This window comes from Babylonia areolata, chromosome 12, assembly GCF_041734735.1.
Source record: "Babylonia areolata isolate BAREFJ2019XMU chromosome 12, ASM4173473v1, whole genome shotgun sequence".
Taxonomy (NCBI): domain Eukaryota; kingdom Metazoa; phylum Mollusca; class Gastropoda; order Neogastropoda; family Buccinidae; genus Babylonia; species Babylonia areolata.
The window spans coordinates 29711413-29733111 of NC_134887.1; the positions used below are offsets into that span (position 1 = coordinate 29711413).

General features: G+C 46.9%; 1 protein-coding gene across 1 annotated transcript in view; it reads left to right on the forward strand.

Annotated features, from left to right (window-relative positions):
• The window catches only part of LOC143288512 (ubiquitin-protein ligase E3B-like), a 71152-nt gene that overhangs the window by 41806 nt on the left and 7647 nt on the right, over positions 1-21699 (forward strand). Inside the window, exons 19-28 of the mRNA XM_076597091.1 lie at positions 1234-1352; positions 4804-4918; positions 6340-6439; positions 7408-7527; positions 9890-9967; positions 10918-11016; positions 13220-13327; positions 14351-14488; positions 18581-18705; positions 21251-21433. Coding sequence (XP_076453206.1) covers positions 1234-1352; positions 4804-4918; positions 6340-6439; positions 7408-7527; positions 9890-9967; positions 10918-11016; positions 13220-13327; positions 14351-14488; positions 18581-18705; positions 21251-21433 — 1185 coding nt within the window. The remainder of the gene's footprint in view (positions 1-1233; positions 1353-4803; positions 4919-6339; positions 6440-7407; positions 7528-9889; positions 9968-10917; positions 11017-13219; positions 13328-14350; positions 14489-18580; positions 18706-21250; positions 21434-21699) is intronic.

Genomic DNA, 21699 nt, shown 5'->3' on the forward strand with positions numbered 1-21699 from the left:
GTGAAATTTGAACTGCCCTTTGCAGGAAGAGCGTGTCGCTACAACAAGAGCGCCATCCTTTTTTTTTTTGTCCTTTTTTTTTTCTTTTTTTTTCTGCCTGCAAGTTTATTTGTTTTCATATCACAATGGATTTTTCCACAGAATTTTGCCAGGGACAACCCTTTTGTTGCCGTGGGTTCTTTTACGTGGGCTAGGTGCATGCTGCACACGGGACCTTGGTTAATTGTCTCATCTGAATGACAAGGCGCTCAGTTCGATTTTCCCGAGTCAAAACTTGGGAGAAAGTGTGTGTGTGTGTGTGTGTGTGTGGTGTGTGTGTGTGTGTGTGTGTGTTTCTTTCTGGTTTTCCCCAAGATGTATCATCAAGCAGAGTGAAACAGACTGAACTGTAACCTTAAAGTGAGGGACTCGCCTTGTCTGTCTTGCTCATAAGTACAAGTTTGTGCATGCGTGCGTGTGTACGTACACACGCGCGTGTGTGTGTGTGTGTGTGTCTGTGTGTGTGTATGCGCGCTTGAGGATGTGTAAGTTGTCTATGTTTGTGTGCGTGCGTGAGTGTCTGTATGTATTTGTTTGTGTGTGTGTGTGTGTGTTGTTGATTCTTTGTGTGTGCTTGCATGTGTGTGTGGGTGTGAATGTGTGTGTGTGTCTGTGTTGGGAGGGTGTATGTATGTGTGTGTTGGGGGGTGGGGGGGGGTGAGGGGGGTTTGTGTGTGATGGGGGACGGGTGTATCTGTGTGTGTGTGTGTGTGTGATGGAGGTGTGTGTGTGTGTGTGTGATGGAGGGGTGTGTGTGTGATGGAGGGGTGTGTGTGTGTGTGATGGAGGGGGGTGTGTGTGTGATGGAGGGGGGGGTGTGATGGAGGGGTGTGTGTGTGTGTGATGGAGGGATGTGTGTGTGTGATGGAGGGGGGGGTGTGATGGAGGGGTGTGTGTGTGATAGAGGGGTGTGTGTGTGATGGAGGGGTGTGTGTGTGTGATGGAGGGGTGTGTGTGTGTGATGGAGGGGTGTGTGTGTGTGTGTGATGGAGGGGTGTGTGTGTGTGTGTGATGGGGGACGGGTGTATCTGTGTGGGTGTATCCGTGTGTGTGTGTGTGATGGAGGGGTGTGTGTGTGTGTGTGTGATGGAGGGGTGTGTGTGTGTGATGGAGGGGTGTGTGTGTGATGGAGGGGTGTGTGTGTGTGATGGAGGGGTGTGTGTGTGATGGAGGTGTGTGTGTGTGTGTGTGCAGCACTCTGGACGACATGGAGATGTACGATCAGCAGCAGATTTTCTCCATGGCTGACTACATCAAGATGAGCGAGTTCCTCAACTTGTTCGTCTTCAGGGTCATCTGGGCCTCTCTCATTGGTCAGTGCTGTCCACATCTCTCATAGCTTGCTTTCAAACATGTGTTTTGTGTATGGTCTGTCCACATCTCTCTGCTAGTCATAGCTTGCTTTCAACATGTGTTTTGTGTATGGTCTGTCCATGGTTCTCTGCCAGTCATAGCTTGCTTTCAGCATGTGTTTTGTGTATGGTCTGTCCACTACTCTCTGCCAGTCATAGCTTGCTTTCAACATGTGTTTTGTGTATGGTCTGTCTATGGCTCTCTGCTAGTTATAGCTTGCTTTCAATATGTGTTTTGTGTATGGTCTGTCCACGGCTCTCTGCTAGTTATAGCTTGCTTTCAACATGTGTTTTGTGTATGGTCTGTCCTCTGCTCTCTGCCAGTCATAGCTTGCTTTCAACATGTGTTTTGTGTATGGTCTGTCCACGGTTCTCTGCTAGTCATAGCTTGCTTTCAACATGTGTTTTGTGTATGGTCTGTCCACTGCTCTGCCAGTTATAACTTTCTTTCAACATGTGTTTTGTGTGTGGTCTGTCTACGGCTCTCTGCTAATTATAGCTTGCTTTCAACATGTGTTTTGTGTATGGTCTGTCCACATCTCTCTGCTAGTCATAGCTTTCGTTCAACATGTGTTTTGTGTATGGTCTGTCCACGGCTCTCTGCCAGTCATAGCTTGTTTTCAACATGTGTTTTGTGTATGGTCTGTCCATGGTTCTCTGCTAGTCATAGCTTGCTTTCAACATGTGTTTTGTGTATCGTCTGTCCACATCTCTGCCAGTCATAGCTTGCTTTCAACATGTGTTTTGTGTATGGTCTGTCCACGGTTCTCTGCTAGTCATAGCTTGCTTTCAACATGTGTTTTGTGTATGGTCTGTCCATGGTTCTCTGCCAGTCATAGCTTGCTTTCAACATGTGTTTTGTGTATGGTCTGTCCATGGTTCTCTGCCAGTCATAGCTTGTTTTCAACATGTGTTTTGTCCAAAGTCTGTCCACTGCTCCCTGCCAGTCATAGATTTCTTTCAACATGTGTTTTGTGTGTGGTCTGTCTACGGCTCTGCCAGTTATAGCTTGCTTTCAACATATGTTTTGTGTATGGTCTGTCCACTGCTCCCTGCCAGTCGTAGCTTGCTTTCAACATGTGTTTTGTGTATGGTCTGTCCACAGCTCTCTGCCAGTCGTAGCTTGCTTTCAACATGTGTTTTATGTATGGTCTGTCTACTGCTCTCTGCCAGTCATAGCTTGCTTTCAGCATGTGTTTTGTGTATGGTCTGTCCACGGGTCTCTGCTAGTCATAGCTTTCGTTCAACATGTGTTTTGTGTATGGTCTGTCTACGGCTCTCTGCTAGTCATAGCTTTCTTTCAACATGTGTTTTGTGTATGGTCTGTCCACATCTCTCTGCCAGTCATAGCTTGCTTTCAACATGTGTTTTGTGTATGGTCTGTCCACTACTCTCTGCCAGTCATAGCTTGCTTTCAACATGTGTTTTGTGTATGGTCTGTCCACGGCTCTCTGCCAGTCATAGCTTGCTTTCAACATGCGTTTTGTGTGTGGTCTGTCCACGGATCTGTGCTAATTATAGCTTGCTTTCAACATGTGTTTTGTGTATGGTCTGTGCGTGGTTCTCTGCCAGTCATAGCTTGCTTTCAACATATGTTTTATGTATGGTCTGTCCTCTGCTCTGCCAGTCATAGCTTGCTTTTAACGTGTGTTTTGTGTATGGTCTGTCCACGGTTCTCTGCCAATCATAGCTTGCTTTCAGCATGTGTTTTGTGTATGGTCTGTCCACTGCTCTCTACTAGTTACAGCTTGTTTTCAACATGCGTTTTGTGTATGGTCTGTCCACGGTTCTCTGCTAATTATAGCTTGCTTTCAACATGTGTTTTGTGTATGGTCTGTCCACATCTCTCTGCTAGTCATAGCTTTCGTTCAACATGTGTTTTGTGTATGGTCTGTCTACGGCTCTCTGCTAGTCATAGCTTTAGCTTTCGTTCAACATATGTTTTGTGTATGGTCTGTCTACGGCTCTCTGCTAGTCATAGCTTGCTTTCAGCATGTGTTTTGTGTATGGTCTGTCTACGGCTCTCTGCTAGTCATAGCTTGCTTTCAACATGTGTTTTGTGTATGGTCTGTCCACATCTCTCTGCTAGTCATAGCTTTCATTCAACATGTGTTTTGTGTATGGTCTGTCCACGGCTCTCTGCCAGTCATAGCTTGTTTTCAACATGTGTTTTGTGTATGGTCTGTCCACGGCTCTCTGCTAGTCATAGCTTGTTTTCAACATGTGTTTTGTGTATGGTCTGTCCACGGCTCTCTGCTAGTTATAGCTTGCTTTCAACATGAGCGTTTTGGGCACAGACTGTGCAGGGTTTGTACACAGTCTTGGAATTTGGGAAAGGTTTTGGAAGAACTAGAGAACTGTTTCCAGGATAGGAAAAATTTGGGTGAAAATGACAGAACCGTTTCCAGGATGGGAAAAGTTTTGGTGAAAATGAGAAAACCATTTCCAGGATAGGAAAAGTTTTGGTTAAAATGACAGAACCGTTTCCAGGATGGGAAAAGTTTTGGTGAAAATGAGAAAACCATTTCCAGGGCTGGAAAATTTTGGGTTAAAATGAGAGAACCACAATAAGATAGAACCATTTGCAAGGCCAGAAAAATCTCAGAAAACTATGTTTTGGCCTTCAGAGTCTGGAAAACACTTGAGATTTTAATAAAACCATTGCTTAGTACCATTTAACAAAAGGCCTTTACCCCCCCACACCGGCACACTGGAAGTAAACATAAATGGAAATATCCATCCTGAGGCACTCGAGGAGTTAAGAAAAGAAAATTGATTAAAAAATATATCACTTACATTGTTTGTCTTAGTGTCATTGACAAAAACAAACTGTTGTGTTATCATTGATCCGAAAAAGGCCTAAGACATGGCCTTGGTTCGGCTTTAACTCTCTCCATACGAACGGCGAAAGAGACGACGTTAACAGCGTTTCACCCCAATTACCATCATCAAAATATTGCAAGCGGAAGGCTCTTATACTGAAGACGTGAATGTTGACAAAGAATACCACAGTTCTGACGACGGAAGCTAAAGGTTAGGTCATTCAGACACCCACTGGACATCCGAGGGGTCTGTGTAGAGGAGAAGAGAGGACTGGCCGTATTGAGTGACTTAAAGCAGCTCAGGCCTACACAGCTTTGGTGCAGCTTGTATATGGATTTGTTTGAAGGCAGTGACTTTTTTTTTCTTTTTCTTTTTTCTTTTTTATCTCCTCAAGGCCTGACTAAGCGCGTTGGGTTACGCTGCTGGTCAGGCATCTGCTTGGCAGATGTGGTGTAGCGTCTTTGGATTTGTCTGAACGTGGTGACTCCTTCTTGAGTGACTGAGCTGAACTGAGCAGTGACGTTTTCCTTGAGAAAACTGAAGGTGAAGCTTTGTGGGCTGAAGTTTGTTGCTTCCTGTGCTGTGTCAGACATCCAGGTGGCTCCCAGCAGCGACGTCTTCAGCTCGGCCTTGACCTTGCTGACCATCCTGCACGAACGGGACGCTCGGCGCAGCTTTGCCTCCCCTGGACACTGGCTGGTCAGGTGGGTGATGCCTCTGTGTGTGTGTGTGTGTGTGTGTGTGTGTGTGTGTGGTGGGGGAGGGGAGTGTGGTGGGTGTGCATGTTGGTGGGGAGGTATGTGTACATGTCTGTGGGTATGTGTTGGGGGGGGGGGGGGGGGGGGGGGGGCGTAGGAGGGGGGGGGTGTACATGTTCGTGGGGAGGTATGTGTACATGTGTGTGGGTATGTGTGGGGTGGGGGTGTACATGTTGGTGGGGAGGTATGTGTGCATGTGTGTGGGTATGTGTGGGGTGGGGGTGTACATGTTGGTGGGGAGGTATGTGTACATGTGTGTGGGTATGTGTTGGGGTGGGGGGGGCGTGGGAGGGGGTGGGGGGGTGTACATGTTCGTGGGGAGGTATGTGTACATGTGTGTGGGTATGTGTGTGTGTGGGGTGGGGGTGTACATGTTGGTGGGGAGGTATGTGTGCATGTGTGTGGGTATGTGTGTGTGTGGGGTGGGGGTGTACATGTTGGTGGGGAGGTATGTGTACATGTGTGTGGGTATGTGTAGGGTGGGGGGGGGATGGGAGTGTGGGTGTACATGTTGATGGGGAGGTATGTGTACATGTGTGTGTGGGTGGGTGGGGGGGGGGGAGTGGGGTTGTGCATGTTGGTGGGGAGGTATGTGTACATGTGTGTGGGTATGTGTGTGTGTGTGTGGGGGGGGGCTGTACGTGTTGGTGGGGAGGTATGTGTACATGTGTGTGGGTATGTGTAGGGTGGGGGGGAGGGGAGTGTGGGTGTACATGTTGGTGGGGAGGTATGTGTACATGTGTGTGGGTATGTGTGTGTGGGAGGGGGGGGGTGGTGGTGTACATGTTGGTGGGGAGGTACGTGTACATGTGTGTGAGTATGTGTGGGGCGGAGGGGAGTGTGGATGTACATGTGTGTGTGTGTGTGTTTGTACATTTATGTAAATGTGTGTATACATATGTGTGGATGTGTTTATACGTGTGTGTGTGTGTGTGTGTGTACATATGTGTGGGTGTGTGTCTACATGTGTTTGGGTGTGTGTCTACATGTTTGGGTGTGTGTGTGTACATGTGGGTGTGGGTGTTTTTGTACACGTGTATGCTGGGGTGTTTAAGTACATGTGTGAAGGTGTGTGTGTATGGGGGTGGTGGGCGTGTACATGTGTGTGTGTGTGTTTGTATGCATGTACATGTGTCTGTGTGTGTGTGTGTGTGTGTGTGTACATAACCGTGTGAATGTGTGCATACGTGCGGCATTTGTGTGGTAGGTGTGAGAGAGAGATAGACGGGGGGTAGAATTTATGTGTGTGTGTGTGTGTGTGTGTCGGTATGCCTCTCCATCATGTCTCCTTCCATAACTTACCCCCCAAGACCAACCCAATCCACCATCGTGAACAACAAGAGTTGTGTCCTTGTTTGTTGTTGCAGAGATGTGAAGCCTTCGCACTTTGTCAGTGAGCTGGAGCACGGCAAAAAGACGGCGCAGTTTTTGATGCAGCAGGTCCCCCATATCATTCCCTTCAGTGAGGTCAGCGTGACTCCACAAGGAGAGGGGGGCTTCACTGCATGCTCTGTCTCTCTTTTCTTCTGTGTGTGTGTGTGCACGTGTGTTTGAGTCTGTGTGTGTGTGTGTGTGCGTGTGTGTGTGTATCTGTGTGTGTGTGTGTGTGTCTGTGTGTGTGTGTGTCTGTGTGTGTGTGTGTGTGTGTATCTGTGTGTGTGTGTGTCTGTGTGTGTGTGTGTGTGTATCTGTGTGTGTGTGTGTGTGTGTGAGTGTGTGTGTGTGTGTGCGTGTGTGCCCCTGCAATGAGGTCAGCACGACTCCACAAGGAGAAGGCTTCACTGCATGCTCTGTCCTCTCTTTTCTTCTGTATGTGTATGTGTCTGTGTGTGTGTGTGTGTCTGTGTGTGAGTGTGTGTGTGTGTGTGTGTGTGTGTGTGTGCCCCTGCAATGAGGTCAGCACGACTCCACAAGGAGAGATCTTCACTGCTTGCTCTGTCCTCTGTTTTCTTCTGTGTGGGTGTGTGTATGGGTCGGTGAGTGAGTGGGTGTTTTTGAGTCTCTGTGTGTGCGTGTTTGTGTGTGTGTGTGTCCCTTCAGTGAGGTCAGCACGACTCCACAAGGAGAGGGCTTCACTGCTTGCTCTGTCTCTCTTTTCTTCTGTGTGTGGGTGTGCATGCGTGCGTGTGTGAGTGTGTGTATGTCTGTGTGTGTGTGTGTGTGTAAACTTGAAACATTGGAATTTTCTCAGCAAGTGCAAAGTATTTTTTTTTGGAACCAGTGAAACATCTAACATTGACTGAGAGCATTGAGTCCAAGATATTTTGTGTTGAGGGGTGGGTGGTTGGGGGAGGGGGGGGGGGTGCTTTCAACACAGAAACTTGGAATGGGGGTGGAGGTGGGCGGGGGGGTGGAAGAGTTGATAATTATAACAATACACGTTTGTGTGAAATTTGCGAGGTGCATGTCCGTGAAATGCGAGCAAACCGTTGCAGCGCGTGATGCTGTTCCGGAAGAACGTGATGAAGGAGAAGGAGGCGCTGGGACTCACAGAGTCGGCCTGCGCCTCCCCCCAGTCCACACTCATCACCGTGCACCGCAGTCGCATCGTGGAGGTACGCACGGCACTTGGAACACGGGGGAGGGGGAGAGTGGGGGATTCAGGGGTGTGTGGAGGTGGGGAGGGGGGAGGTGTGTAGAGAAGGAGGTAGTTGGGACGGGGGAAGGGGGGGGACATGGGGGGTGTTGGAGGGCAGGGGGGAGGTATGTAGAGAAGGAGGTAGTTGGGACGGGGGATGGGGGGGACATGGGGGGCGTGTGGGGGGGGAAGGTATGTAGAGAAGGAGGTAGTCGGGACGGGGGATGGGGGGGACATGGGGGGCGTGTGGGGGGGGGAGGTATGTAGAGAAGGAGGTAGTCGGGACGGGGGATGGGGGGGACATGGGGGGCGTGTGGGGGGGGGAGGTATGTAGAGAAGGAGGTAGTCGGGAAGGGGGGGGGACACAGGGGGCGTGGGGGGGAGAGGTATGTAGAGAAGGAGGTAGTTGAGACGGGGGAGGGGGGGGGGGCATGGGGGGGAGGTATGTAGAGAAGGAGGTAGTTGGGACGGGGGAGGGGGGGGGGTGTAGGGGGGGGGAGGTATGTAGAGAAGGAGGTAGTCAGGACGGGGGAAGGGGGGGGACATGGGGGGCGTGTGGGGGGGGGAGGTATGTAGAGAAGGAGGTAGTCAGGACGGGGGAAGGGGGGGGGCACAGGGGGGGCTTGGGGGGGGGGGGGTGTGTAGAGGAGAAGGTAGTTGGGAAGGGGGGAGACGTGGGGTGGGGGGTATGTAGAGAAGAAGGTAGTAGGGACAGGGTAAGGGGGGGGACACGGGAAGCGTGGGGGGGGGGTATGTAGAGAAGGAGGTAGTTGGGACGGGGGAGGGGGGGTCGGGGGGGCGGTTTGGTGGGGGGGGGGGGGGTTCAGTCTGCAGGGGAAACACAAGGGTGAGGGAGGTACAGAGGGCAGCAGGGACACAGCAGTGAGGGGAGGTATAGTAATAATCATGATAATGATAATAGTGGTAATCATCATCATGATGATGATAATAATGATGATTATAATAATGATGACAGTAATAGTAATGATAAAAAGAATAGTTTGATGAGAATAATACAAATGATAATGAGAACAATAACACCAACAATAATGGCAGTGATGATGATAATGATCATAATAATAATAGAACATTTACAAAGTGCAGAGACAAATCAAAGCGCTTTACACACCAGTCGTTCACACGCACGCAGGCACTCACAGCACTGATTCCCAGGGATGAAGAATATATAACTTACATCTTCACATCAGTAAGAAATCCAGAGAAACTGTACACAGGGTAGAAGGAGGGGAGAGCTGTTTGGGAAAGAGCCACAGACTTCAAGGCCTGACTATGTTATAGATGTATTCACAAAACTGCCCCGTCCTATCTCTGTGGCTGCCTTCACCTCTACACTCCATCTCGCTCACTACGATCGGCTTCGGATCCACTCTGTTTACACATACCTAGATTCAAACACTCGACTGTTGGCCGCCGTTCTTTCTCTGTCTCTGGACCTTGCGATTGGAATAAACTTCCTCTTTCGCTTCGTCAAGTTTCCACTCTCAGCTCATTCAAGTCTGGCCTTAAAACCCACCTCTTCCCAAAATAGCCTCCCTTGCCTGCCCTTCCTTGTCTTTAGTTTCTACAGTTTTAGAGTTGTGCATGCGTGTGAATGACTGGTGCGAAAGCGCTTTGATTTGTCTCTGCACAAGATTCAGCGCTATATAAATACCATTATTATTATTATTACTTGACACAGCTGAGGGCAGAGGCTTGACGAAGGGAAAGAGGGAGGGCGTTCCAAGTCTGTAGGGCCCAGAGACAAAGAGCGGCGGTCGACCGTGGGGTGTTTGAATCTGGTAAACGTGGGAACAGAGTGGGACTGAATGAAGCTGATCGTAGGGAGTGAGATTGGGGTGTGGAGGTGAAGGCACGCACAGTGATAAGGAAGGGGCAGATTTTGTGAATATATTATTTTTTTTACATGGAGTGCTGATCTTGTACTTTATTCTGTGTGAGACAGGCAGCCAGTGGAGAGTTTGCAAGAGAGGAGTGATCACACACAAAGATGCGCGCACATACACGCATATGCACCACTCACATGCACACATATGCACCACTCACATACACACATATGCACCACTCACATGCACGTACACACACGCCCATGTGTGAGAGCACACAGATGCGCTCACACACACACACACACACACACGCACATACATATATATGCACACACAGAGAGTTACACACACACACACACTCTCTCTCTCTCTCACGCACACACACACTCTCTCTCTCTCACACACACACACACTCACACACACACTCACACACACACACACACACACACACACACACGTTGTTTCTCACTGTCCCTTGTATCTGTTGGTGACCAGGACGGGTACCGTCAGTTGGCCCAGCTCCCACCCCGAGCGCTCAAAGGGGTCATCCGTGTCAAGTTCATCAACGAACAGGTCTGTGCATGTCACAGCACAGCTGGATGTATTGGATGAGTTGTGTGTGTGTGTGTGTGTGTGTGTGTGTGTGTGTGTATTTCATGTTTGAAAGTAGGGAAATTCATCAAAATGGGATTTTTCTGTTTTCATCACCAGTTTCATTGGTTAGATTGCTGTTTACATTTCAGTTTTTTGTTGTATGATACCCATAATGTTACTGTATAATTATCTTCCATACCACAACATGGGTCAAAGGCGTGGTTATTCTTGTGAATGTGTGTGTGCATGCGTTTTGTGTGTGCATGTGTGTGTGTGTGTGTGCTGACTGCTCTGTATCATTTACACCACATCTGCTTTTGAGGAAGAATAGGAGCAGATGCCTCAGCTACACATGGACCCAGCATGGTGGGCATGGCCTTGAGAGCCTACCCTAGGTCTGCGTAACACACTAACATAAGAAGGAATAATGAAACAGAGTAAAAGAAATTGCTAAACACATTAGCATTTTGACCATACATTTATTGTTTCACTGATCTACCACTGGCCCATATTGTCCCCCAAGGAGGCAAATGGCAGAACGGTTAAGACGCTTATCTTCCAGTACAGTGTCTGTGAGGGTCTGGGTTCAAATCTCGGGTCTTACCTTTTCTCTTGAGTTTGACTGGAAAATCAAACTGATGAGAGGATAAACCTAGGCGCCCATGTGCAGCACACACGGGGCGCACTGAAAAAGAACCCATGGCAACAAAAGTGTTGTGCTTGGGCAAAATTCTGTAAAAGAAATCAACTCTTAACAGATACACAAAAAAATAGGCATGCACTCAAGGCCTGACTAAAGTGCTCAGTGTTGGGTCACCCAGCTGGTCAGGCACCCAGCCTAGCAGAGGTAGTGTTGCATATATGGATTTTTCTGAAGGCAGTGACGCCTCCTTGTGAAAGTGAAAGTAAGTGAAAGTATGCCCCCCCAGGGTCTGGACGAAGCGGGCATTGACCAGGACGGCGTGTTCAAGGAGTTTCTGGAGGAAACCATTTCCCGTGTCTTTGACCCGGGGCTGAACCTCTTCAAGGTGGGTTTGGTTTTCTTTCTTTTCTTTTCTTTTTTTTTTTTTTTTTTATTATTTAAAAATTTTTTTTTTTTTTAACCCTTTGGTTGCTGTTGTCGGCTACTTGCAGCGAGAACACCACAGTCGCCGCACTGCGACTTGTTGGGAGAATGCTGCTGGCGCCGATCGGCGACTTGAGCATTCGAGTTAACAAACAACTTGCGCCACTCTCCAGTAAATAACACCAAACTTAGCCAGCACTTCCTGCCTCATGTGCAGGAAACGTCCTTCTCATTGTTGAATCACTCCCCTGCGCCAAATATTTCAGACTCAATGCTCTCGGTCATACAGTTTGGTTCCTGTCAAAACAATGTGGTATGCTTTTTCACTTCAAACTCGGTGAAGGGGCGAAGGTTAGTCGATTTTCCTTTTGTGCAGGCAAGTTGGCTGCAGCGCTCAAGCTTTGTTACAGTGTGAAAAATGGTCCGTTTAACATGACTCTTCTGAAATCAACTGAAATCTGCTGTTGTGGCGAAAGAATTAATGACATTTATCCATAACACAATGGATGCATAAAAAAAACAAAAAACATATGCCACCTACATACATGCACACACAAACCAAAAATAAAGAAAAGTAAAAATGACAAGCATTTCAAATTACAGAGGATGTTGCATTCACAAGCAGAAGGGAGGTAATGTACAAAGGGAGGCTACTAGCCACAGCTACTTTGTATTCCTCTGCCTGGGTGCAGTAGTATTTTTGCAATGGACAGAAATCATGTCCCTGCCAGACTCTGCACCAGTGGGTCACGGTATAACATATGTGACAGTGGAGCGGAGCACTGGCCCAGTTGCAATGCATCCACCTAGGAAGCGAGAAAATCTGAGCTCACTGGTTCGAATCCCACACTCGCCTGTATTTTCTTCCCTCCACTGGACCTTGAGTGGCGGTCTGGACGCTAGTCATTCAGATTTGATGATAACCAGAGGTCCCGTATGCAGCATGTAAAAGAACCCACGGCAACAAAAGAGTTGTCCTCTGGCAAAATTCTCTATAGAAAAACCCACTGTGATAGGGAAACAAAGATACTAGAAGACAGAAAAAGTTGGGTTTAAACAAACAAACAAAAAAAACACACAAAAAAACAGGGTGGTGCTCTCACTGTTTCAACTAGCTCTCCGTTGGAAGAGCAGCCCGGATTTCACACAGAGAAATGTTTGTGACAAAAGAGAAACACAGCACAGTAAAATGTACTTGTAGGAGAATGAAACTGTGTACAGCTGGTGAGGTACTGTTAGGGGAATGAAACTGTGTACAGCTGGTGAGGTACTGTTAGGGGAATGAAACTGTACAGGTGGTGAGGTACTGTTAGGGGGATGGAACTGTACAGCTGGTGAGGTACTGTTAGGGGAATGAAACTGTGTACAGCTGGTGAGGTACTGTTAGGGGAATGAAACTGTGTACAGGTGGTGAGGTTCTGTTAGGGGAATGAAACTGTACAGCTGGTGAGGTAATGTTAGGGTAACGAAACTGTGTACAGGTGGTGAGGTACTGTTAGGGGAATGAAACTGTACAGCTGGTGAGGTACTGTTAGGGGAATGAAACTGTGTACAGGTGGTGAGGTACTGTTAGGGGAATGAAACTGTGTACAGGTGGGGAGTTACTGTTAGGGAAATGAACATGTACAGCTGGTGAGGTACTGTTAGGGGAATGAAACTGTACAGGTGGTGAGGTACTGTTAGGGGAATAAACCTGTACAGGTGGTGAGGTACTGTTAGGGAAATAAACATGTACAGCTGGTGAGGTACTGTTAGGGGAATGAAACTGTGTACAGGTGGTGAGGTACTGTTAGGGGAATGAAACTGTACAGGTGGTGAGGTACTGTTAGGGGAATGAAACTGTACAGCTGGTGAGGTACTGTTAGGGGAATGAAACTGTACAGGTGGTGAGGTACTGTTAGGGGAATGAAACTGTACAGCTGGTGAGGTACTGTTAGGGGAATGAAACTGTACAGCTGGTGAGGTACTGTTAGGGGAATGAAACTGTGTACAGGTGGTGAGGTACTGTTAGGGGAATGAAACTGTATACAGCTGGTGAGGTACTGTTAGGGGAATGAAACTGTGTACAGCTGGTGAGGTACTGTTAGGGGAATGAAACTGTGTACAGCTGGTGAGGTACTGTTAGGGGAATGAAACTGTGTACAGCTGGTGAGGTGCTGTTGCAGGTGACGTCAGAGCAGAAGCTGTTTCCATCCTCCACCTCCTACATCCAGGAAAACCACCTGACGCTCTTCGAGTTTGTCGGCAAGATGCTGGGCAAGGCTGTGTATGAGGTCAGTGTCAGTCTGCATCAGGTGTTGTTTGTTGGGGTTTCTTCTTCTTCTTCTTCTGCGTTCACTCATATGCACACGAGTGGGCTTTTACGTGTATGACCGTTTTTACCCCGCCATGTAGGCAGCCATACTCCGTTTTCGGGGGTGTGCATGCTGGGTATGTTCCTGTTTCCATAACCCACCGAACGCTGACATGGATTACAGGATCTTTAACGTGCGTATTTGATCTTCTGCTTGCATATACACACGAAGGGGGCTCAGGCACTAGCAGGTCTGCACATATGTTGACCTGGGAGATTGGAAAAATCTCCACCCTTTACCCACCAGGCGCCGTCACCGTGATTCAAACCCGGGACCCTCAGATTGAATGTCCAACGCTTTAACCACTCGGCTATTGCGCCCGTCGTTTGTTGGGGTTTGTTTTGTTTTTTGTTTTTTTTGTTGTTGTTGGTTTGTTTTTTTGTGTGTGTGATTTTCTTTTACACAAACCTAGGGTGGAATCTCAAGGGCTGACCGGCGTGTTGGGTTTATTCGGAGGTCACGTGTTGGCTCCTTTTTTGTTTTTTGCTTTTTTTTTTGCTTTTTTTTTTTTTTTTTACACAGATGTAGTGTTTGTGTGTGTGTGTGTATGTGCAGTGTGTGTGTGTGTGTGTGTGCGTGTGTGTGTGTGTATGTGCAGTATGTGTGTGAGTGTGTGTGTGCAGTGAGTGTGCTTGTGTGTGCAGTGTGTGTATGCTGTAGTAGTGGTTCAGTGTGTATGTATGTGTGTGTGTGTGTGTGTGTGCTTCCTTGATAGCAGTAGTTCACAGAGAGAGAGAGAGAGTGTGTGTGTGTGTCCCTGATAGCAGTGGTTCAAAGAGGGTGTTTGCGTGTGCAGGGCATTGTGATGGATGTTCCCTTTGCCCCGTTCTTCCTGACCCAGATATTCTGTGTGTGTCTGTGTGTGTGTGTGTGTGTGTGTATGTATGTGTGTGTGTGTCTGTGTGTGTGTGTGTGTGTGTGTGTGTGTGTGTGTGTGTGCAGGGCATTGTGGTGGACGTGCCCTTCGCCCCGTTCTTCCTGACCCAGATGCTGGGTCACCAGCAGAGCTCCACCTACAGTTCACTGGACGAGCTGCCCTCGCTGGACGCCGACCTCGCCAAGAGCCTCAGCTACATCAAGGTCACCGCTACGTTGTCTCCCTTTCTTTTTCTCCTACTTCTCCTCCTCCTCCTTCTGCTTTCTCTTCTTTGTCGTCTGTTTCTGGTTTTTGACTTTTCTTTCTTTTCGTCTTTTCTGTGTTTGTTTTCATCTGCTGTATCATTTAGATTCTTTCTCTTGTTCTTCCTGTTCTTCTTGGTCTTGTTTTTCATGTTCTTGTTCTTGTTCTGCTTCTTCTTCTTCTTCTTCTTCTTCTTCTTCTTCCCCTCCTCCTCCTTCTTCTTCTCCTCCTTCTCCTCCTTCTTCTTCTCCTCCTCCTCCTTTTTCTTCTTTTTCTTCTTCCCCTCCTCCTCCTTCTTCTTCCCCTCCACCTCCTTTTTCTCCTCCTCCTCCTTCTTCTTCTTCTTTTCCTTCTCCTTCTCCTCCTCCCCCTCCTCCTCATTCTTCTTCTTCTTCTTCCCCTCCTCCTCCTCCTCCTTCTCCTCCTCCTCCAGCTGCTTCTTCTTCCATCTAGTCTTGATATTGGGGTATGTGTTTTAGTGTCTGGTTTTTTTTTCGTGAACTGAACAAAACCTTGACAAATCAATTGATGTTTTTTATTGTTCATAATCATACTGGCGTACATCCAAAACTGATTGCACCAGTTTCAGTCGTGAGTGGTTGATAGCAGCTCTTCTGTTTCGTTCATTTCTTCCCGACTCCTAGACGTAGATTTAATTGACGAATGTCGTCATCAAGATATGAACATGTTTTGTCTAACGTTTTCTTTATTTCTCTCCAAAGCATTGAAGATATGAAAATGTGTTGTCTCACGTTGCTTTATTTCTTTGCAAAGCATTGAGGTGACTGAAGATTAGTTCAACTTAGGTTCTTGTAATAATGATGATAATATTAATGGATACTTATATAGCACACTATCCAGAAATCTGCTCTAGGTGCTTTACAAAAACACTTTTGTTTACCTAACACATTACATAAATGTTACACACACACAGACCAAAATGTGACTAAATGTACACACACACACATGCACACACACACACATGCACACACACAGTGCATACATACATTTCAACATACATGTGTACCTAACAGCTGCCGTCAACACATGCGCACACATGGCACGCACAAACATACATAAAGACACGTGTATTCATGTATTTATGTTATGATGTTTTGTTTCCACAAAATGTGCGTAATTTTCTGTCTGTTCTGTATTAAATAGTTTAACTCACTCCGGACGAATAGTTCTCTCCCTTGCTTTTCCCTACAGACGACCCATTTGTTAGGGTTAGGATAAAAATCACAAAAATTACAAAACATAAAGTAACTGAATGAAACTCACTGTACTTGACCTACTGACCCCTCTCCTCACGTTTTGTGAACGCCCAACCCCCTCCCTTTTCACTGCTCTCAGAAGCTGAGTCACTTTCAGTACCTTTTTGCTGGTTGCTTTCTTCACTGCAGATACGTTATTCAACGTCTTCATCATCCTCGTTGATGTCAAAACCTTCAGTTTGAAGCATTTCAATCACTTCAGCAGCTGTGAAAGCGGCTGTCGTGATTTAGTTTGCTCCAAAAATATCCACTTGTATCACCTGCGACGTCATTTTCGATACATATGCAGATTAGCTTGTAGTGTGGGGTCCTGAACTCGCTGGCTCGCTGTGGAGTGTGTTATGGAATCTTATGCTTTCCATTTGACCTTTGGCACGTTCGCAATGCCTGGTGTAGCTGCGATTGTTATGTTACCCCATGAGAAAAACATGGAAAAAATTTTAATTCTCGAAACTGCTATAGCATTCCGTCGTTCGGAACGCTACCTTACGTCAGGAACGCTATAGCGTTCCATCGTCTGGAATGAGTTAACTATTATCATTGTTAAGCAGTACGTTATTACCCCTTCCCTCCAGACAGGGCCCATGGCCTAATCTGAATAAGATATGAATATGAAAAAATGAAGAGAAAAAAGAAGAGAGAGAGAAAAAAAATGTATATATATATATATATATATATGTCTGTTGCCCTAAAGTCAAGTGCATATGCTTCAGTAATGTGACAGTTGAGCATATTATTTTTTGACTGCAATTTGATGAAGCCTTACCTACATGAAAAGTGTTGCATCACACTGTGACTACAAACATTAATGTTTTTGACTGTTTGCATTCATTACCAGTCGTTTCGCTTGCTAGTCTAGCGACTTCTCTTTTATGAAGTCCATTAAGTAATTTTCTGTAATTGCTCTTAAATATTCATTTCAAATTCCACCCTACACTTACCCAGTTTTCCCCAGCTTATCATTCATCCCCCTCCCCCTCCTTTCTTTAACATTCAAATATGAAAATCAGAACTCTAATAAAATGTCGACAATCACCTGTATGTGTGACAAGACATTTATCAAAACTTCATCAACCCTTTTTGACAGCTTCTACTTCCTCTTCTTTGCTCATGGGCTGCAACTTGTCTGTCTGAGTGTGTACGTGTGTGCCTGAAATCTGATTGAATGACACAGGAAACGAATGATGAGCGCCCAGTAGGCAGCCTGTTGTGCAAATGGCCCTGTGTTTGTAAAGTGCTTAGAGCTTGGTCTCCAACCGAGGATAGGCGCTGTATAAGTATCCATATCAATCAAAAACAAAAGCAATAAAATCTCCCATGCTCACTCACATGTGCACAAGTGCGCCCCAAAGTGTATGACCGTTTTTATCCCGCTACGCAGGCAGCCACACACCCTTTTTGGGGGTGTGCATGCTGGGTATGTTCTTATTTCCATAACCCGCCAAAGACTAACATGGATTACAGGATCTTTAACGTGCATATTTGATCGACTGTTTGCATACACACACAAAGAGGGTTCAGGCACAGCAGGTCTCCACACTGTATATGCTGACATGAGAGATCGGAAAAATCTCCACCCTTTACCCACCAGGCGCCGTTACTGAGATTTGAACCCAGGGACCCTTAGATTGAAAGTCCAACGCTGTAAGCCACTTGGCTGTTAGTATTTCACTGCTCTTAGTATTTCTCCACCTTAGTATTTCTCCATACCCCCTTGCTGTTAGTATTTCACTGCTGTTAGTATTTCTCCATACCCCCTTGCTGTTAGTATTTCACTGCTGTTAGTATTTCTCCATACCCCCTTGCTCTTCTTTATTTATTTATTTGTTTTCCCATCCCTTTCTTTCTTTTTTTTTTTTTTTTTTTTTTTTTTTGGTGTGTTGTTGTTGGTTGTTGTTCTTTCTCTGGTTTTGTTGTTGGTCTTTTCCCGCCATTTTCTTGACCCACTTTTAGTCTTTTTCTGTCTTCCCACTCTTTTGTTGACACTTGTGTAAACAAAGTGAGTCTATGTTTTAACCCGGTGTTCAGTTGTCTCTGTGTGTGTGTGTGTGTGTCCATGTGTCTGTGTGTCCATGGTAAACTTTAACATTGACATTTTCTCTGCAAATACTTTGTCAGCTGACACCAAATTAGGCATAAAAATAGGAAAAATTCAGTTCTTTCCAGTCATCTTGTTTAAAACAATATTGCACCTCTGGGATGGGCACAAAAAAATTTAAAAAAAAGGAAGCCTAATTATATGCAAACTGCATTTACTGTTATATTTATATTTTTTGTATTCTCTAAACTTGGCACTTTGACCTCTTATTCTGACACAACAACAAGAGGAGTCATTATTATCATTTTTTGTTCAAACAGGAACTTCTTTTGCTATGCATGGAAGTTTTATTTATTTTGCAAAAACGTTTTGGTGCAGATAGTAAAGAAGGGAAATTACTCTGTAATTAATGTTAGGGGACTTAATTTATCACAAGTGAGTCTTGAAGGCCTTGCCTCTCTTGTTGTTGTTTTTTCTATTTTTCCTTCTTTCTTTCTTTTCTTTTATTTATTTATTTATTTTTTAACAGTTTGTTGATTTTACTCTTTTCTGATGTGTCTCTTTTCTTTCTTTCATTTTGCTTTTTTTTTTTCTCAGGGCCTGACTAAGCGCATCAGGTTACGTCGCTGGTCAAGCGTCTACTTAGCAGATGCGGTGTATCATATATGGAATTGTCTGAACGCAGTGACGCTTCCTTGAGTAGCTGAACTCAACTGTTGTGGCCGTCATTTTGACAGCACTACGAGGGTGACGTGTCTGACCTGGAGCTGACGTTTTCCTGTGACGAGGACTGCATGGGGAAGCTGGAGACCCACGAGCTGGTGACTGGGGGCCGTGCCATACCCGTGACCAATGAGAACAAGTCAGTCTGTCCTCTCTCGTACACATGTATGCATGCATACACTCACACATGCACGCTCGCACATGCATGCATGCACGCACACACACACACACGCGCGCGCGCGCGCGCACACAGATACAGGTGACTGGCGGCCACGCCATCCCAGTGACCAATGAGTAACAAGTCCGTCTGCCATCTTTCATACACATGCACACACGCACGCACGCTCACACACACGCATTCATGCACACACACACACACACACACACACACACACCAAGAACATTAACAAATACAAAATCACACCCCACACTCTCACGAATTGCCCAGAGTCACTTTCTGGCACTGCATGCATTTCTCCAAGGCCCATGTGTCGTCGAGAAGGCTCCATGGCAGAGTCAGTTAGGTGTTGGACTTCTGATCCAGTGTTCACCAGTGATCAGGGTTCAAGACTCCAATTCAGCATGGTGTTGTGTCTTTGGGGGAAAGACGCTTAGCTCCCAATTTTCCTCACTCAGGTCAGGTGTGAATGTACACCTGACTTCAATTCGGGAAGGTTAGTGAAAACAGAGTATTGGACCTCTGCCTTCCTAAGCCCAGCCCTACACACAGTGGATATGAAATCACTGCCTTCCTCTGCCAAGCCCTTCATACAGTGGATATGAAATCACTGCCTTCCTCTGCCAAGTCCTTCATACAGTGGGTATGAAATCACTGCCTTTGTCTGCCTAGCTCTGGACACAGTGGATGTGAAATCACTGCCTTCCTATGCACAGTCCTGGACACAGTGGATGTGAAATCACTGTCTTCCTGTGCCCAGCCCTACACACAGTAGATATGAATTCACTACCTTTCTGTGCCCAGCCCTATACACAGTGGATATGAAATCACTGCCTTCCTCTGCCCAGCCCTACACACAGTGGATATGAAATCACTGCCTTCCTCTGCCAAGCCCTACACACAGTGGATGTGAAATCACTGCCTTCCTCTGCCTAGCCCTACACACAGTGGATATGAAATCACTGCCTTCCTCTGCCGAGCCCTGGACATAATGGATGTGAAATCACTGCCTTCCTGTGCCAAGCCCTACACACAGTGGATATGAAATCACTGCCTTCCTCTGCCCAGTCCTACACACAGTGGATATGAAGTCACTGCCTTCCTCTGCCCAGCCCTACACACAGTGGATATGAAATCACTGCCTTCCTCTGCTGAGCCCTACACACAGTGGATATGAAATCACTGCCTTCCTCTGCCCAGCCCTACACACAGTGGATGTGAAATCACTGCCTTCCTGTGCCAAGCCCTACACACAGTGGATATGAAATCACTGCCTTCCTCTGCCCAGTCCTACACACAGTGGATGTGAAATCACTGTCCTGATGGCCATAAAAGGCTATTGTGGTGTGATGTGATGTTTTGTGACGTGGTGTAATGTGACATGACATGGTGTGATGTGACATGACATGATGTGATATGGTGCGATGTGATTTGACATGGTGTGATGTGACATGGTGTGATGTGGTGTGACATGATGTGGTGTGATGTAACATGACTTGGTGTGGTGTGATGTGACATGATGTGGTGTGATGTTATGTGATGTGACATGGTATGATATGGCATGGTGTGGTGTTATGTGACGTGGTGTTATGTGATGTGGCATGATGTGATGTGGTGTGATGTGATGTGACATGACGTGGTGTGATGTGACGTGATATGGTGTGATGTGATGTGATGTGACATGGTGTGGTGTGATGTGATGTGACATGGTGTGATGTGATGTGACATGATGTGATGTGATGTGATGTGACATGGTGTGGTGTGATGTGATGTGACATGACGTGGTGTGATGTGACATGACGTGGTGTGATGTGACGTGACGTGGTGTGATGTGATGAGACATTACGTGGTGTGATGTGACATGACGTGGTGTGATGTGATGTGACGTGGTGTGATGTGACATGACATGGTGTGATGTGATGTGACATGATGTGGTGTGACGTGATGTGATGTGACATGATGTGGTGTGATGTGATGTGACATGATGTGGTGTGATGTGATGAGACATGATGTGGTGTGATGTGATATGACGTGGTGTGGTGTGATGTTAGGAGGCAGGTGGCAGAATGGTTAAGACACTCGTGTGCCAATACAGAGAGTCAGTGAGGGTCTGGGTTCAAATCCTGCTCTCGCCCTTTCTCCCAAGTTTGACTGGAAAATCAAACTGAGCGTCTAGTCATTTGGATGAGACGATAAACCCAAGGTCCCACTGCATGCAGCACGCTTTTGGCGCACTGAAAAAGATCCCATGGCAACAAAAGTGTTGTCCTCTGGCAAAATTCTGTTGAATAAATCCACTCAGGTAGGAACACAAATATATATGCAACGCACTCACGGCCTGATAGGCACACAAATATGTATGTATGCAACGCACTCAAGGCCTAAGTGCATTGTGTAACGCTGTTAGGTCAGGCATCAGCCTAGCCTTGCAGATGTGGCGCCGCGTACAATGGATGCGTTGGTGCCAACCTGGAGAGACTGAAAGTGACGGATGTCGTGGTTGCAGGATCCGCTACGTGCACCTGATGGCGCACTTCCGCATGTTCCGGCAGATCAAGGACCAGGCTGTGGCCTTCATCAGAGGCTTCAAGGCCGTGGTGCACCCGGACTGGCTGGCCATGTTCTCCGCTCCGGAGCTGCAGAAACTGATCTCTGGGGACAGCGGGGCTCTCGACATTGAGGACCTCAGGTCTTGTGTGGTGTGGTGTGGTGTTTTGTGGTGTGGTGTTGTGTTGTGTGGTGTGGTGTGGTGTGGTGTTGTGTGGTGTGGTGTGGTGTGGTGTTGTGTGGTGTGGTGTGGTGTTGTGTGCTGTGGTGTGGTGTTGTGTGGTGTGATGTGGTGTGGTCTTGTATGGTGTGGTGTGGTGTGGTGTTGTGTGGTGCGGTGTGGTATTGTGTTCTGTGCTGTGCTGTGCTGTGGTGTTGTGTGGTGTGGTGTGGTGTGGTGTTGTGTAG